The 15,688-nt window shown below is 26.5% G+C and overlaps 3 protein-coding genes and 1 long non-coding RNA gene across 15 annotated transcripts in view; 2 read left to right on the top strand and 2 right to left on the bottom strand.

The window, feature by feature from the left end:
* The first annotated feature begins 128 nt into the window (after nt 1–128).
* Nucleotides 129–8,313, top strand: LOC411907 (cytoplasmic polyadenylation element-binding protein 1). Of its 2 annotated transcripts, none has more exons than XM_395376.6 (12): nt 129–368; nt 2,235–2,511; nt 3,107–3,246; nt 4,958–5,217; nt 5,296–5,422; nt 5,506–5,872; nt 5,946–6,178; nt 6,248–6,340; nt 6,450–6,615; nt 6,673–6,800; nt 6,884–6,964; nt 7,028–8,313. In XM_395376.6, exons 1-12 carry the CDS (start codon nt 348–350, stop codon nt 7,190–7,192), a joined length of 2,058 nt encoding a protein of 685 aa, XP_395376.3. In that variant the 5' UTR covers nt 129–347; the 3' UTR covers nt 7,193–8,313. The 2 variants fall into 2 exon arrangements, with proteins under 2 accessions (XP_395376.3, XP_016767503.1); XM_016912014.2 differs by lacking the exon at nt 129–368 and adding an exon at nt 1,277–1,606.
* LOC107964357 lies at nt 7,728–10,035 on the bottom strand. Its single transcript, XR_001702840.2, has 2 exons — nt 9,106–10,035; nt 7,728–8,454 (listed from the first exon to the last, which is right to left on the bottom strand). It is a non-coding gene; the product is annotated as an uncharacterized LOC107964357 (long non-coding RNA).
* Nucleotides 10,036–10,261: 226 nt separating this feature from the next.
* LOC100576735 (peroxisomal membrane protein 11C) lies at nt 10,262–11,699 on the bottom strand. Its single transcript, XM_006558713.3, has 5 exons — nt 11,597–11,699; nt 11,046–11,308; nt 10,709–10,887; nt 10,573–10,638; nt 10,262–10,493 (listed from the first exon to the last, which is right to left on the bottom strand). Exons 2-5 carry the CDS (start codon nt 11,274–11,276, stop codon nt 10,277–10,279), a joined length of 693 nt encoding a protein of 230 aa, XP_006558776.1. The 5' UTR covers nt 11,277–11,308; nt 11,597–11,699; the 3' UTR covers nt 10,262–10,276.
* An 802-nt stretch (nt 11,700–12,501) lies between these two features.
* Nucleotides 12,502–15,688, top strand: part of LOC413669 (protein lap4) — a 46,771-nt gene continuing 43,584 nt past the window's right edge. For 7 of the 11 annotated variants that reach the window (XR_003304494.1, XM_026439998.1, XM_026440003.1 and 4 more), the window contains exons 1-2: nt 12,502–14,119; nt 14,416–14,533. Coding sequence is in view for 10 of the 11 variants with exons in the window: in XM_026439998.1 (XP_026295783.1) it covers nt 13,958–14,119; nt 14,416–14,533 (280 nt within the window). In the remaining variant the exon portion in view is untranslated. The remainder of the gene's footprint in view (nt 14,120–14,415; nt 14,534–15,688) is intronic. The other 4 variants (XM_026440004.1, XM_026440001.1, XM_026440005.1 and 1 more) reach the window with 2 other exon arrangements.

The raw sequence follows: 15,688 nt of genomic DNA, 5'->3' as shown, positions 1-15,688 counted from the left end.
AAATTAATTAAAAATAGGCAATTCTAAGAGTTAAAATAATTAAAATATTATCCCCCGGCGAATAATTAAAAACCCGGCGAGATCAAATATTTAAATTTTTTAATGTAATAAGATAATTGTCAATTAACTAATTTATTAAATTCGCATATTTAACTTTTTTCGTATTTATTATAAATTGAAAAAATCTGATTGAACATATATATATATGTATATGTATATACATATATATATATATATTAATTAAGTTTATAATTGATTAAATCACATTACGAGTCATCACGTTGAATTGGTGGAGAACAGCAATCGGAACAATTGAAAAATTCGTCAAGGCTTAATCAAAGATCGACATGCTTACATTAATGCAATTGGTAAGTCGTTATCCCTCCATAAAAATTCTATATTCTTCTTTCCTATTGTTTAATATTTTTTTCTCAATATTTCGATATAAATATTATCTTTATTTTTCTATAAATCTTATTTTTTGACTTTTCATTGGTCGATTGGTAACCTACTTTACAATTTCGCTAGTGCTATGATGTCGCTTCAAATAGAAAATTTACTATGTAAATCATGTCGGTATACAGCAATAATTATAACGTAGAAACTACAATGTAAAATCGAAATCGAAAGAATGTCCTGCGTCCTCACTTGTAAACAAACATACGAATCGTACGTTGAGCCGCAACGCGTCTGAGCCGTCCACGTGCAAAACACGTTGCGTTTCATAAGCTGATAGCCATGCCTTTTATCTATATTGCGCTGCCTTTAACCCTTCGTTAATCAATTTAAAAATATTAAATGAAAACAAAAAAGAATTTTTTATAATTTAATTTGTTACAAAAATTGTCTAATATTTTTATTTGATATCATCTCTAAATTTTATAGAAATGTATATGATACTATTTGCAAACATAATATACAAATTATTATGATTATAAAACAAAATGTACGTCTGAGAAAATTCATTAGTGAATTAAAAATGTAATAAATTAATATTATTATTATTAATAGGCCATCATTTTTGTACAATAGTATGAATAAATAATGGCATTTATTACTCCATAAATTTTTTTTTATTTTTATATAAAAATTTTATTTTTTCTAATATTTCTATTTCATCTTTTGATTCATGATATAATTTCAAGATTGAAATTTCATAAAGATTAGATTCACTTATTTTTGCTATATATATATATATAGTATTATATTTCTAGCATATTTCGATGTTTCCGAACTATCGATATCAATGCAACCCTCGAATAATTCAATAAGTCAACGGGTTATAAAACCTTAAGAATTTTGAAGGTGTTATTATTTTGTCTGATGTAACTCGAAATAATGATCATTTGCATGGATTATAAGCGTCCTTAGGTTTTGTGCGACTTTGAACTTGATAGCATTGAATTCTACGAAGTTTGGAATTCTCTTGTTGAACCTTTAGAATGCCTCAATATCTTCCCCGACCCTGCAAAACTTTTTTTCCGAATTCCACGAACGCAAACTGGGAGTGGCGTCCTTCAGGCTCCTGTTTTCGTTATTCTGTACCGAAAGCTCGAAACACAGTTTGCTGATATCATTCGTAGCGATGACATCGAGGAATTCAGTGGTAGGTGATATATTAGATTTCACAATTTAAAAGAAATGTTTTACTGTTCGAAATTATTTAAATTGTTCGTAATTCTATTTTCTTAGGAATTGTACAAGTTCTGAAATTTCATCACTTTTACCGGAAATTGCGCAAGAAAATCGGTTAGCATAACAAACGAAGCAACGAACATGAATACTCGTTGATCATAATTATGCAAATTAAAAAGTCTACAAAAATTAAAAGATTTATAAAAAATAGAGAAATTAAAATAAATTTTTATAATTCTTTGATATATTCAAACATAATATAATTTACATAGACCAAATTAAATATTCCATGTAGCATCCATACAGCGTTCTTATAATGTCTACTTACACACGCGCTACTTAATTGCTATCGTAAAAATTAATCGCGTTATATTATTTTCTTATAATTATTTTCTTATCTCAAAAGAAAAAATAAACTAAAATAATTCAAACGTATTTCTGTGAAGAAAAAATGGTGACAATATTCCTCTATTATCTTTGTAATATTATATCTTGTTACGTGATATGAATTTACTAAATGTGATCGCATAATCAGAAACAAACTGTTTAAAGTTTTTGATTTGAAATATTCTAACGATTTATTCTTTTATCTTCTACAGTTAGATTTGTCATGCGATGTCGATGGAGTGAAAATATCAGAAGTACCTGATTGGAACAATGAGAAATCACATAGTTTGCAACTGCAACAACGTGATAGAGAACAATTGCATCGTGACAAATTACAACAACAACGCGATCGCGACAGTGAACGAGAGCATCTGCATCAATTGCAATATATTGGAAACTTGCTGTTGGATCCTCCGCCGTCGGGCAACCTTCAGGGATATTCACATGACGTGTCTTGTACACAATCCAACAAGAATAACAATATAGATGGTAAAAGATTCTTTTCTTTACTAATTTGTTTGATTAATGTTTTACTTTTAATTTTTAAATGAATTTGTAGAATAATTACATCTTTTGTTAAGATAAATTGATAATTAAATATGATTAGACTAATATAAATATAAAAATATTTTAATATTTTTTGATTCATAAATTTATTTACATTTATTTAAATTTATCATATAAATATTTTTATTTATTTAAATTTATTATATAAATATAAAATCAATAATTTCTTATAACTAATAATTTGTTTTATATTGATTATTGATCAAAGGGTTAATTTATATTTGTTTTATAATTGTTATATATTTGCATATTTTATTTGTTTCCATATAGATTTAATTATTAATAGGATTTATATATATATTTTACGAATTACATTGTTTTTTCTTTTTCTTTTTTTTTTTTTCATAACACTCGAGAAATGAAAAAATTTGTTCTAATTGCCTGCTAGGTCGTTTCAAAACTAACGAGCGTGCCCGTTCGTCGTTTGTCAATCGATAGTCCTTGCGGCGCTGTGTCGTATTTTTTCTGTGATTTTGTTTAAAACGGTAACATATTTTATATTTTTCCTTCATATCAGGAGACATGTCAATTTCGGATTTATTTGGACTTGGCTTACCTCGGGGATCCTTGATAAGCAGTCAATCAACAGCTGCGTCTCCTAGTTGTCGTAATTATCAGTATCAGGGTCGCAATCAGGGATCCTCTCAACATTATCAGGTAATATTTTCTTTTATTTTATATATTATGTATAAATTTTGCTTGACATAAATAATTTTAATCTCATTTAGATTAGATAGTTTTGTTATTTATATTAAAAGTTATTTTCAATAATTTATTCTTCATAAATATATGTGTACTTGTTATTTTTGATCTTTTTAAAACAAAAATTTAATGGTATATAAGAAAGGAATTGTTAAATTATTATTACTTTTATTAAATTTGTCAAAAGCTAATTAATTTTTCATTTTATAATTGAAAGATTTGAATATTATTATTAAAATTTACTTTGACTTTAAAAATTTTAAAATGATTATATTAGCATTAATTTAATAGCTTCCATTATTATATATATTTTAATTACTCCAATCTATAGAAATGTAAAAACTGTTAAAATATTTTCTTTTAATTTGTGAATCTCACATGTTGGATATGATAAAATTTCAAATAGAAGTAGGCAGTATTCTAAAACGTCTGCCTGCTGCCAATGCAATAACCGGAACAATGATTATCCTCATTGGAATGATTCCAACTACTCCTCAAACTTCCTTTTCCGTCGATCGCGTTGCTAATTTTTTGTACAATAGAGACTTTCTGGTTACCTGATATATTGATTTTCAATAAATTTTGTTACAATGAATCCCTAACATTAATTTAAGATAACATAATTTAGGATAATGCAAATAACGATAACGGATAGAGATAGTGGCAGCCATGTGGCGATAGAAATAAAGTTTTGTTTTGCTTATGAAATTTTTGATCCAATCAGAAAGAATCAAATTATAAAATACTATATTTGGCTAATATGTTACATAGGATATAGGATAATAAAACATAATTTTTAATTAAAATTAATTTTGCAATAATATACTGGAGTTATTTATTAATCTTATATATTCATTTTCATTATTATATTGTAAAATTATTGCAACTATGAAATTTCTATAATTTTTTTTGAATAATAATTATAAAACCTAAAGATAAATATTTGAAAATATATCATTTTTTCAAAATTTTTTATATAACAACAAATGTACGAAAAATATTTAAAAACTTTATTATTTGTTGAAACGAAATAATTATAATATAAATTATAATATAAATTATATTTTTTATAGTATAACATAAATTATATTATATATATTATTATAATTTATTTTACTAATAATTAAATAATTATAATTTATTTTACTAATAATTAAATCATTCGTGGTCAAAAGGAGTAAAAACAAGAAACTATGAAAGTCATGTCTTATCGACTAGTCACTTTAATGGACATTTTATCAGGCTCTTCTCGACGCCTTTAACGTTATTACCTTCACCATTTGCTGGATGCAATCTGTACATAAAGGACCAGCAGGACATCGAAATGCGCGTATTAGAGTCGACATATAATGCGTTGGGCAAAATAAATTACGCATTGCCGCGCGCGTTAGTACGACCCGGATTCCAGGGTAGCCAAGAATTTACAAGCTTGAGCCAAACGGGTCTATCATAATCTATTCTTTCTATTTTTACTTTTCTTTGGTCTCAACTTTTTTATGAACTTTTAATCATATATTTTGTTGTTCCTATTTTTTATATTGTAACATAATATTATAGCTTTTCTTTTAAAATATTTAAATTCTTTTGGTTTATAATTATAAAAAAATTATTTAAATATGTTTGAGAAATTGATAATTAATTAAATGTTTTATGTTATTTAATATAGGGTGATGATAGGAACGGAATATGCTCGAATTCATCAATGTTAGATGTTCCAAGTTCTCCAAGTTCTATTACCACACCCGGCAGCCCTAGCACTCCTGGAAGTCTTTATTCGAATCCTTATTCATATTCATCTACGAATAGTAGTAATCAAACAGCATCATCGTTAAAAAGTCGAGGATCTTTGCAGCATGTGGGTTCACCTTCATCGCCCATTCATTCTCCTTATTATGGGAGACCTATTCGTGGGTCACCACCTTACAGGTATCTTTTAAAACATTGTGTATAATATAACAAGATGATTATACTAATGCATAATTTGTTTTTTCTTTTCAATATTAGCGATTGTAGTAGTCCAACTTTCGAGTATTCTCATGTGATGGGATGCAGTGGATCAAGATCAAATTCACCAGCGGACTCAGACACGAGTGGTATAAGTAGTGTGGATGGGTCTCTATCCGATATAATGGTATTTTTTTTAATTTATAAATATTAATTATATAAGTTCATCAAAATTAGAAAATAGAGAAAAAAAAAATTATTTCATTTTAGAACTGTTTATCGTTAAACTCATCATCACACGAATGTTACCCTCAGTCTCTGGGTTCGTTGATGTCACCGGAAGTGGATTTATGTACGAACAATAGAGCAGCCGCGTTCCAACGAATGGCAGTGAAAAAGTATTTATCTTCATCCCATCAAAATTCATCGTCGACGCATCATCATCACTCACATGGACATAATCGCAGTCATCACTACGGATCGAATCAAAATGGCAATTTCCTGAATTCCTTTCTATCACACGAGAAAAATTGTTGTACTACTGGAAATCATATGGCTTTAAATTCACCTCCTATAAATATTTTAGACCCACAAATGTCACTTGAACGTGTAGCACGTTTTCATCGAAGTGCTGCTGGTATAATTCATTTATTAAAATATGATATGAATTAAAGAATATGCTAGCAATATTTAAAGAATTATTATTCCAGCACTTTGTGATCCAACATGTACTTGGAGCGGTATATTACCACAACGTACTCAAAGACCATCAGGTTATTCATCTAAAGTATTTCTTGGTGGTGTACCTTGGGATATTACAGAATCTCTTTTAATTGCCACTTTTAAGCAGTTTGGTCAAATAAGAGTAGAATGGCCGGGAAAGGATCAATCCGCTACACAGCCAAAGGGATATGTATATATTATATTTGAATCTGAAAAACAGGTAGTTAAATATTTTTTATTTTTTTTAAATTTATTCTTTTATAACAAAAAAGAATATATATTGTTTAAGGTAAGAACTTTGTTAGCATGTTGTACACATGATTTTACCAATGGTGGAAGTTGGTATTACAAAATATCATCTAAACGTATGAAAGCAAAAGAGGTATGTGCCATTTTTTAATTAATTAAATTACTTTATGAAATTTACTTTATTAAATTTAAATGTAATTTAATTTACACTATTATAATTATAATATTTTTGTATTATATAGGTACAAGTAATACCTTGGATTCTTGAAGACAGTAACTATGTAAAATCATCATCACAAAAACTTGATCCTCACAAAACAGTATTTGTGGGTGCACTTCATGGTATGCTAACTGCTGCTGGTTTAGCAAAAATTATGGATGATCTATTTCGAGGCGTTATTTATGCAGGTAAAGAGTTATAGTATATTTCAATTGTTAAATACATACTACTAAAATTAATTATAGGTATTGATACTGACAAACATAAATATCCAATTGGATCTGGTCGTGTTACATTTAGTACAAAACATTCATATATGAAAGCAATTTCAGCTGCTTTTATAGAGATAAAAACTGCCAAATTTACAAAAAAGGTTTGTACAATTTTATAAAATAAATATAATATATGAAAAAATTCTGGAAGAAAAAAAAAATAAAATCTCTATTGCTTTTATAGGTGCAAGTTGATCCGTATTTAGAAGATTCTATGTGTTCCGGATGCTCCGTACAACAAGGACCCTATTTTTGTCGTGAAGTGGTATGAAAAATATATCATAGTTTTTAAACAAAAGATATCTTATTATTTTTATTTTGTTCCTAGGTGTGCTTCCGGTATTTCTGTCGCAGTTGCTGGCAATGGCAACATTCGATGGAATCAATGTGGCACCATAAGCCTTTAATGCGTAATTCCAAGACAAATCAAGTTGTCGGATTATCACCAAATATAAATTCTTGGACCCGTGGAATGAATAATCCCACAATTTAAGTACAATTATTATTAATATACAATTGAGCTTCTCTTTCATGGTCACACATTCAATTTTTTTTGACTATTTGTTTTTGCACGGACGTTGTGCTAGCTGACTTACTGACAGGGTGCAAACTTAGTTTTTATCGCAGAGCTGCGGGCAGCTGGTTTGACGATATACTTTGAAATACCGGATATACCAGCTGATCGGCAAATGCAACGATTTGTTTATTATCGTTACTATCACGTACGTCCGCGGTATAGAGACTAATTAATAGATAAAAATCGTGTTTCATATAAAGTTCCTATTTCGAACGCGGCCACCACCACGTTCTCAACAAACAGTATTTTTATTTAGTATGTTTATTTAGGGACTGGTTCTCTTGTTAATCGTTTTATTCCGAAGAATATAATTGTGTCATTGAGTAACACATCACATTATATGATAATTATGCGTTACGAGTGTGCATTTACATTGAATTCGTGTGGGTCCAATTGTGGCTTTTATAGTGACAATAATTTTTATACGATAAAATGAGAAGCCACTCGATTGTTTAAAAAAATAGAAAAGAAAGAGAGGAGGACTAAGCTTATAATATTAAAAAAAAAAAACCACAAAAATACAATACGCCGCTAAAGTAATCTATCGGCGAAATATTACGCTTAATCGTAAACTATTCGATGAGATTAGATTATTGTGGTATTCTAGCGGCAGGAGGAATTAATAATTTAATTATTATTTTTTTTGCGAAAAACGCATTTAATTTGAGTACTAATTAGAACCCAGGCTATATATCGACATTTGTCGATGATATTGCCCGTCGTTGTAGTTTTATGTTAGATTGTACAGTGTAAGGGGTATTGCCAATGGCCACTATAATCATAATTTATATTCTTAGTCAAAGCGATAAGCCTTTGTGAGCTTTCGTTTAGAGGGACTGTTTAACTGTTGACGAAATGGAGAAGTACATGGTCTACGATTCTGGAGCGGATTGTAGTAAATTGATTCTGTTTTTATTTTTTGTTACGATATTATGTTATGTATTTTCTTTCAACAAGATTTCGTAATATTACTTCTAATCGCGTTTCTGATGTTTTGATATCATTTTGTTGAGTGAATTAAAAATCATATTTTTGCAGATAGACTTCCATTGTCGTTCCTCCTTTCTTGTTTCATTATTTTGTTCCTTTTCTTTATCGTTTGAGAAAATAATTCCTCCAAATAACCCTTCTGCCCTTTTCAAACTCCTGGCCTTAAGAATGTGTGCTTATGCAAACTGCTAGATATTAAATGTTATTATATCATGAAAATTTGATAAATAATATAAACAAAATCATAAAGATAAAGATCAATTGATAGCAGAAATGATATTACATTATAATATTATTTTATATTTAATTTGTTTAACTTTGTTATTTATTTATAAATTAATTTAAATTATAGCATATTACTAATTATGCATTATTGTTCTGGTTAATAGTTGATTATTCATATTCTGCTAAATAATTATGAATATTCTCATTATTGAGAGAAAAAAAATTATAAAAAGTTAAAATAATTATAAATCATAAATCATAATAATCAATATCAATAGAAATAAAATTAAATTTTAATATTTGAAATTTGTGAAATTTGAAACTAAAAATTTGAAGTTATATTAAAAGTATAAACTGTTGCAATTTCTAATTTTTAGAAAATTCAAAACAAACATAGTATAAAAAGACATTGAAATACATTGTATATTTCACAATTAGTCTTTGTTGTCTATAGAAATTATGATTCATTTCATATTATATTAAAAGTAATTGTAGATCATACGTTGTTAATGGTAAATGTTCCAAGGTAGAAATATAAACTTAATTAAGATTTATAATTTAAAATTCATATAATCAACTGCAAGTTATACTACTATACTCTTTGAATTACTTACATATTGAAGGCAAGAATGAATTTATCATATTTCTCATATTTCTAAGTCATTAAAATTTCGCTTGGTTTAAGAAAGTGGAACAAATACAAAAAAAATATCGCGTTACATCAAATGCAATTATCAAACAACATGGTTATTATATATATAAGAAAATACTCCTATGAAGTGCTTTAATACAACATACAAGATAGTATATAATATATATATTATATTCTACAAAAGCTTCGAATATAATCATAAAGTTTTTAGTAAACAAACGATCAGTTTTTGCTAATGCCTAAGAATGGTTCTGAATAAATGAACGACAAAAACTCTTAGACTAAAAACTATCGAATTAACGGCTAAAAAATAAGCCGTCAGAAATTTTAAAGATGCTCTTTTATCGGAAATATTATCTTATTTACAAACTTTTAATAAGTCGTGCCTTTTAATATAATCTCCATAGATTTTATTCTAACGTGGAAAACACAAATTATTTTTAAATCATTGATAACCACGCGATACAGGGTGATCTATTATTAAAAAAAACAAGACTGCTATTGGTACGCATAATGTCAAGCTTTCTTATCACTTTTAAGAGATTTAATCACTCGCGAGGCAATGATTACATCGTATCCTAGGTAGCAAAATATTTTTTTTATGTTCATAAAAGTGCCTCCTATTCTTTCACTTTTATTAATAATATAACGTATGTACATCTATAATTTATGAATATTAAAACTCGAGTAATTTGTAAAAACAATTCAATCAATAGTAAACTTATATAAGTACACTAATTAGCTTAAAATCAAATAAGCTTTTTCTTACAGAAAAATCAAAGAAAATCAATAATTTATATTGCTTTAGCTTTTTACGTATTACATATATCTTTGTTAAAACATACCTTGTAACACAAAATTGATATATTACAAACAATAAATAGTTCTTTATTATGTTAACATTATTGTACTTTGTAATATGAAAAATTATACTTTAAGTGATATGAAAAAAATTAAATAATTAAGATTTTTTTCTAATTCTAATTTATTTTATGTTTGTTACATAATATTTCTTATATAAATTGATAAATAAATAAGAAATATATTTAAAGTTATATTTAATAATATAATATTCTATTTAATATATAATATTTTGTAATTTCTATCATTTTTTATTCATTTTTTAGTTATTATTAAAAATTTTTATGTTCTTCTTGTTTCTTGAAAGTTTGATATAAACCAATTAAAGATGATAAGGATCCAAGTATTCCAATATGCCAAGTTTTTAACTGCCCAGCCCATAATATACCAGATGGCAAATAATTAATTGCATAACTTATATCTAATATTAATCTTATACAAGTCAATAATTCATTCCATTTTTGTTTGTTTATTGCTTTTAAAGTTAATCTATTTAAAAGAGAGAAAAAAAAATATAACATGTTATTAATCAAACTATAAATGTTTTTGTATTTATATTTAAATTTACCTTGTATTATAGTTAGTTTCACTAAGGTGAATTTTATAATTATTGAATTTAATTTTTCGCAAAGACCTAAAAAACATACATGCAATAAAAATGTTTAAAGAAGAATAAAATATTTAATATTTTTTTTTAGCCATACTTTAATAATGACAATTGCAGAGAAATTATCCAAAGCCATGTTGAAGCATTATTCCATATTTCGTTATTGATTTTAATTAATTTATGTTTACCTGCCCAAAAAATATGTTCTATTGGACAAAATATGATGTCTACTAAAATCTGTATTAGCTCTGCATATCTTATCAACCAATCTGATTCCTATTAGATGATATAAAATTTATATATACCTGTTGAAAAATAGTAGAAATCTGTATATTACATAAATATATAAATAGATATTGAACCATGAATTTATCAAATACGATTTCTTATATTATAAATTATATATATTATTTATTTTATTAATATATATATACCTCTTTTTTCCATTTATATTTCATAGCATAATGAATCATTGGTATATCATTTAATAATCTTAAAATCATTCTACATTCATTCATTTGATTACTAAATATTTTTAATTTTTTATTTGTTTCATTTGAAGATACACCCAATGTGGCAAATTTTGCCATATAAGATAATGTTTTTAAAAATTTGTCTCTTCCTTGATAAGTTTCCAAATATTCTGATATTAATGCAATATTCATTTTTATATAAATATATTTAAAAATACAATAAACTACAATAAAAAAAATAAAAATAGATTGAATCAAATGTTTATTAAATTATATTAATTTAAGTAATCGAATAAATATTAATTTAAAGATAAGTTTATAATAATTTTTTATGAAATCGATTATATAATTTATTTATATAATTTTAAATATATTCAAGTTATAATATTAATTATAAAAAAATAAAAATTTAACAAATACTACAAGTAAGTTTTCTTATATAAATATATTCATATATATATATTAATTTATTAAAATATTAAAATATTGAAATAAATTATAAGTTGTCTTACGATTGAATATACCAAATTATATTGTGAAAATAATTTTCACTAAATCATTTGATATGATCTTTTTTTTTTCTTATAAAAATGTTTTAATTTTTTAAATTTATATATGATATAATGTCAAAGTAAAACAAAATGAGTTTTTATTTTCCTTTAAGAATGTTCTTATGTTTCTTATAGTTGTATTGTAAATATTAAAACATAAGCAGTCGATAAAGAAGAACTCGTTTTTTTTTTATAAAATTACCAAATATTTTATTTTGAAAAATTAATATTTAGAATTATATATATATTATATTTTTATTTTAATTATTTTAAAAATATTTTGATTCTCTTTCTTTTTTCTTTATTTTCATAGGAAATTAATTTTATATAAAAATAAAACTTTATATTAAAAAAAATATTAAAACTAAATTTTTAATTGAATTTTAATAAAAATTAATATACACTTTTTCTAAATATTCAAATATAATTTTTAATATTTTATATTAAACAAATAATTATATTGGTAGTAACACAATAAAAAAATAAAATATAAATACTAGTAACATAATAGTGAATAATAGAATATATAATATTAGTAGTATATATATTATATTATATTACATGAGTTTAAAAAATATTTGCTAAGAAATTATAAAAAACAATTTTATAATAATTAACTTTTATAAATAGTATAAAAATAAATATATAATAATATAAAAATAGAATAAAAAATTTTATTATATTAGAATTTTATAAATTTTAATATATAAAATATTTTATTGAATTATTTTTTTATTAAAAATATCTTTTTCATTTCATAGATTACTTATTATTTATTTTTCAGATGTTTATTATTACATTTAGAGTTTCTCTTCTATATATGCAGTAAGTCTATGTCGAGAAATATAGAGGGGGAATTGTCTTTTCAAAGCGTCGTGTGTTCGTTCACTGATTCGCTGTTGATTTCGAGCTACGATCAGTAAGAGTGTCTAAAGTCGAATCTGAAAGTGTATCTGACATGTATTTCATTTATTATTATTTTTGTTTCTTGTAAATTTTTTTAAGTTATTTCATTTATCAATATGTGTAAATAATAGCGTGTAATGTCGTAAAAAGCAATGCGATAATTTATATTCGATCAATTCGGTATAATGTTTTAATGTGATTTAGTGAAAAAGATATTGTGGTGTAATGGAAGGAAAAAAAAAGATAGTAGGAGGAAAAAGAAAAGGAGAAAGTGCATTTCGTTTTGGGCCTGCTAGTGGACTCATCATCAATAAGGCTATCTAGCAGGCCCGTGTCTTAAACTTTGGGATGTAGAAGCCAGATTAAGGGATATATTTGTAAAAAAAGATAGTTAGGCATGTGTGCGAGAATTGTGTTTCAGTGTAAATCCCTCTGGTGGCGAGTGTAGAAGGGCCGCCACAGTATATTCTTAATCATAGTTAACGATATTTCAGTTATCGGGTTTAATTCTTTTCTTAGAAATGTTAATATAACATAAAATTGACAGTAAAATGTAAAAAAAAAAATCAGTGTTCTATTATTTTTTTGAAATACGATGAATGTGTAAACTTAAACCAATTTGCAAGCGTGTTTGTACTGTATTGAAGTAGTTGTGTAGTCTATTGTTCTAGGCTGGTCATGTAGAAATGCGACTGTGTATGTGTTATGAAATATTTAAACAATTGGTATAGTGGTCCATTGCAGTGATGAGTGTAGAATTTAGTGCAGTTATACGATCAATAATTGAAAAAATAAACGAAATTTATAAAAAAATTAAATCAAAAGGAAATATATGAAATATGTATATGAAATATCTCTTTAAATAACATTCAGAATTTACTGTTAGAATGAATTCTAACAGTTGCAATCGCAAAAATTAAAATAAAATAAAGAATCTGTCCAAAACAATAACAAATATCTAATATCCAATAATAAATATATACGTAGTTAAAAAAAGAATTAATTTCGCGGTTTAATAACTTAAAATATTTGAGTGGAGGGGGGTACTCTGGCAGTGTTTCCATACAGAAATTACTAGCTAGTAACTTCCGCTAGATAGCGCTCATGTGAGAAGAAACTGTACGTTAACGAGTTTGCCAATCTTAGAAAAGAGATATATCCTGTGTGCTAGAGGAGACGCTCAGATTTTAGAGAGTCCTAGAAAAGAGTAGTCACGTTTGAAATCGGGTGTTGCAATATCATTGTTATAATTATTAACGTTATTTTTAATAAATTTTTATTATCTTTTTTTTGTCATGTGATAGTGTATATATATTATTAACCTCTGCTTATGGGCGGCTAATCATATTATTTTGAGAGTACAAAGACACTAGAAAAGAGCGCTATTTACGAACACGCGCAAGCCGCCATAATACCATGTTCCGCTGCATTCCAATTTTTAAAGGATGTAACAGGCAGGTGGAATACATTGACAAGCGTCATTGCTCTCTGCCGTGCGTCCCCGATGATATTTTACGATACTCGAGAAGTTTGGAGGAGCTCCTACTGGACGCGAATCATATTCGTGATCTACCGAAGGTAAACAAATACTGCTACATGCCAACTTTCTGTCTTATAACCATATATCTTTTTCTTTCTCTGCCCCTCCCCTATATCATTTCTCTCTCTCTCTCTCATTCTCTCTCTCTCCACCTTCTGTCTACCTTCCCTCTCTCTCTCTCTATTTCTCTGTATCTCTCTTTTCCTATTGCTATTGTGTTCATGACGTATCATTCCATCACTTATAATGTAACTAAGAACGACATAGCTGATAATATTCTAATTATTGCTTTTTTCTTTTACAAATACTTATTGTCATTTTTTTTTCATTTCAGAATTTTTTTCGACTACAGAAGTTACGAAAGCTCGGCTTGAGTGACAATGAAATTCACCGTTTGCCTCCAGATATTCAGAACTTCGAAAATCTCGTGGAATTGGATGTATCCAGGAATGGTGAGTGATTTTTTTTATTATTATTCTGTTTTTAATCATTTTGCGGTTTTGTGGTTGGGGATTATGATAGAAAATTTGATTTTCATTGTTTCGATAGACGTGAACATTTTTTTAGATGCTTTTTTTCTTCGTTTTTTCGATTATTTTTTTTTTCATATGGTTGATCAACAAGCAGTTTCTATCCACAGCTTCGAATGAAACACGTGTATATGTGGACAATTGTCAATAAGAGAGTTGAATCGAAAGTGTAATAATGCGTGTACAAAGAGATTGAATAAAGAGAAGTAGAGTTAAACGAAATGAACTATTAACAGAACTTCAATTTGGATGTTTGTTGCATATTTGAGTTAAATAAATTATGAAATAGCCATCGAGTATTATAATAATAATATAGCTTATAGGCAAATTACTGTTAAGATAGTACTTTTTTTTTTTACTTATAATCAACTATAATAACGTGTATCATAATAATGATAATCATAGTTGCTTTATATCATTATTATAAATTTTTCTTTTTAAAATTTCAAATATCATTATTATAATTATATACAAAAAAATTTATATTATCTTATAACATAATATATTCTTCACAACAAGATGCAATTTTAATGAAAAAAGTAAAATGTCGATATAGGATTCTGCAATTGATGTAATATCAGTTTTGATTCTAATCAATTTTTTTTCCTTTTCATTTTATTATCAATTTAATGTTTTTTCGAATTCAATAATTGATTCATGAAGATAGAAAATAGCGTTTCGTTTACTTTCTAACGACGATGCAGAGATTCGTAGCTCGAAAGGCGCGTTGAAATGCGTTTTTTTTACTCTTGTCTCGAAGTTGTTTCCCAAGAGGGAAGCCTTTCCTTTCTCGCTGTTCGCTAGATTTACTTACCGTTCCACTTCGGCATTTTTATGTTTACCTTATGCTTGTCTCTCACCACCCGCATATATATATATATATATATATATATATATATACAAGGAACTTCATTACTTTACACGCAACATAACAGCTAAGTAGAAGGAATGTAATCCGTAAAGTCGCGGATGCTTCGTTTTGCCTTTTCTTCTTCTATTCTTCTTTTCTTCTTGCCATTAAATACCGGCAACTTGTAATTTAATGTTAGTCGTGCTTCATTGAATATTTTTTTTTCG

The sequence above is a fragment of the Apis mellifera genome, linkage group LG4 (assembly GCF_003254395.2).
Source record: "Apis mellifera strain DH4 linkage group LG4, Amel_HAv3.1, whole genome shotgun sequence".
Classification (NCBI taxonomy): Eukaryota; Metazoa; Arthropoda; class Insecta; order Hymenoptera; family Apidae; genus Apis; species Apis mellifera.
The sequence above is the reverse complement of the archived record's forward strand: the minus strand, read 5'-3'. Positions and strand labels throughout refer to the sequence as shown.

What these genes read in the sequence shown, in the direction of transcription:
- LOC411907 (XM_395376.6), top strand. Translation starts at nt 348, where the DNA reads ATGCTTACATTAATGCAATTG. An exon ending in CAAGAATAACAATATAGATG is followed by an intron (nt 2,512 to 3,106) that starts GTAAAAGATTCT and finishes CCTTCATATCAG; the next exon opens with GAGACATGTCAATTTCGGAT. An exon ending in TCGAGGCGTTATTTATGCAG is followed by an intron (nt 6,616 to 6,672) that starts GTAAAGAGTTAT and finishes AATTAATTATAG; the next exon opens with GTATTGATACTGACAAACAT.
- LOC100576735 (XM_006558713.3), bottom strand. Translation starts at nt 11,276, where the DNA reads ATGAATATTGCATTAATATCAGAATATTTGGAAACTTATCAAGGAAGA. An exon ending in CTGCAATTGTCATTATTAAA is followed by an intron (nt 10,639 to 10,708) that starts GTATGGCTAAAA and finishes TATGTTTTTTAG; the next exon opens with GTCTTTGCGAAAAATTAAAT. An exon ending in GAAACTAACTATAATACAAG is followed by an intron (nt 10,494 to 10,572) that starts GTAAATTTAAAT and finishes TCTTTTAAATAG; the next exon opens with ATTAACTTTAAAAGCAATAA.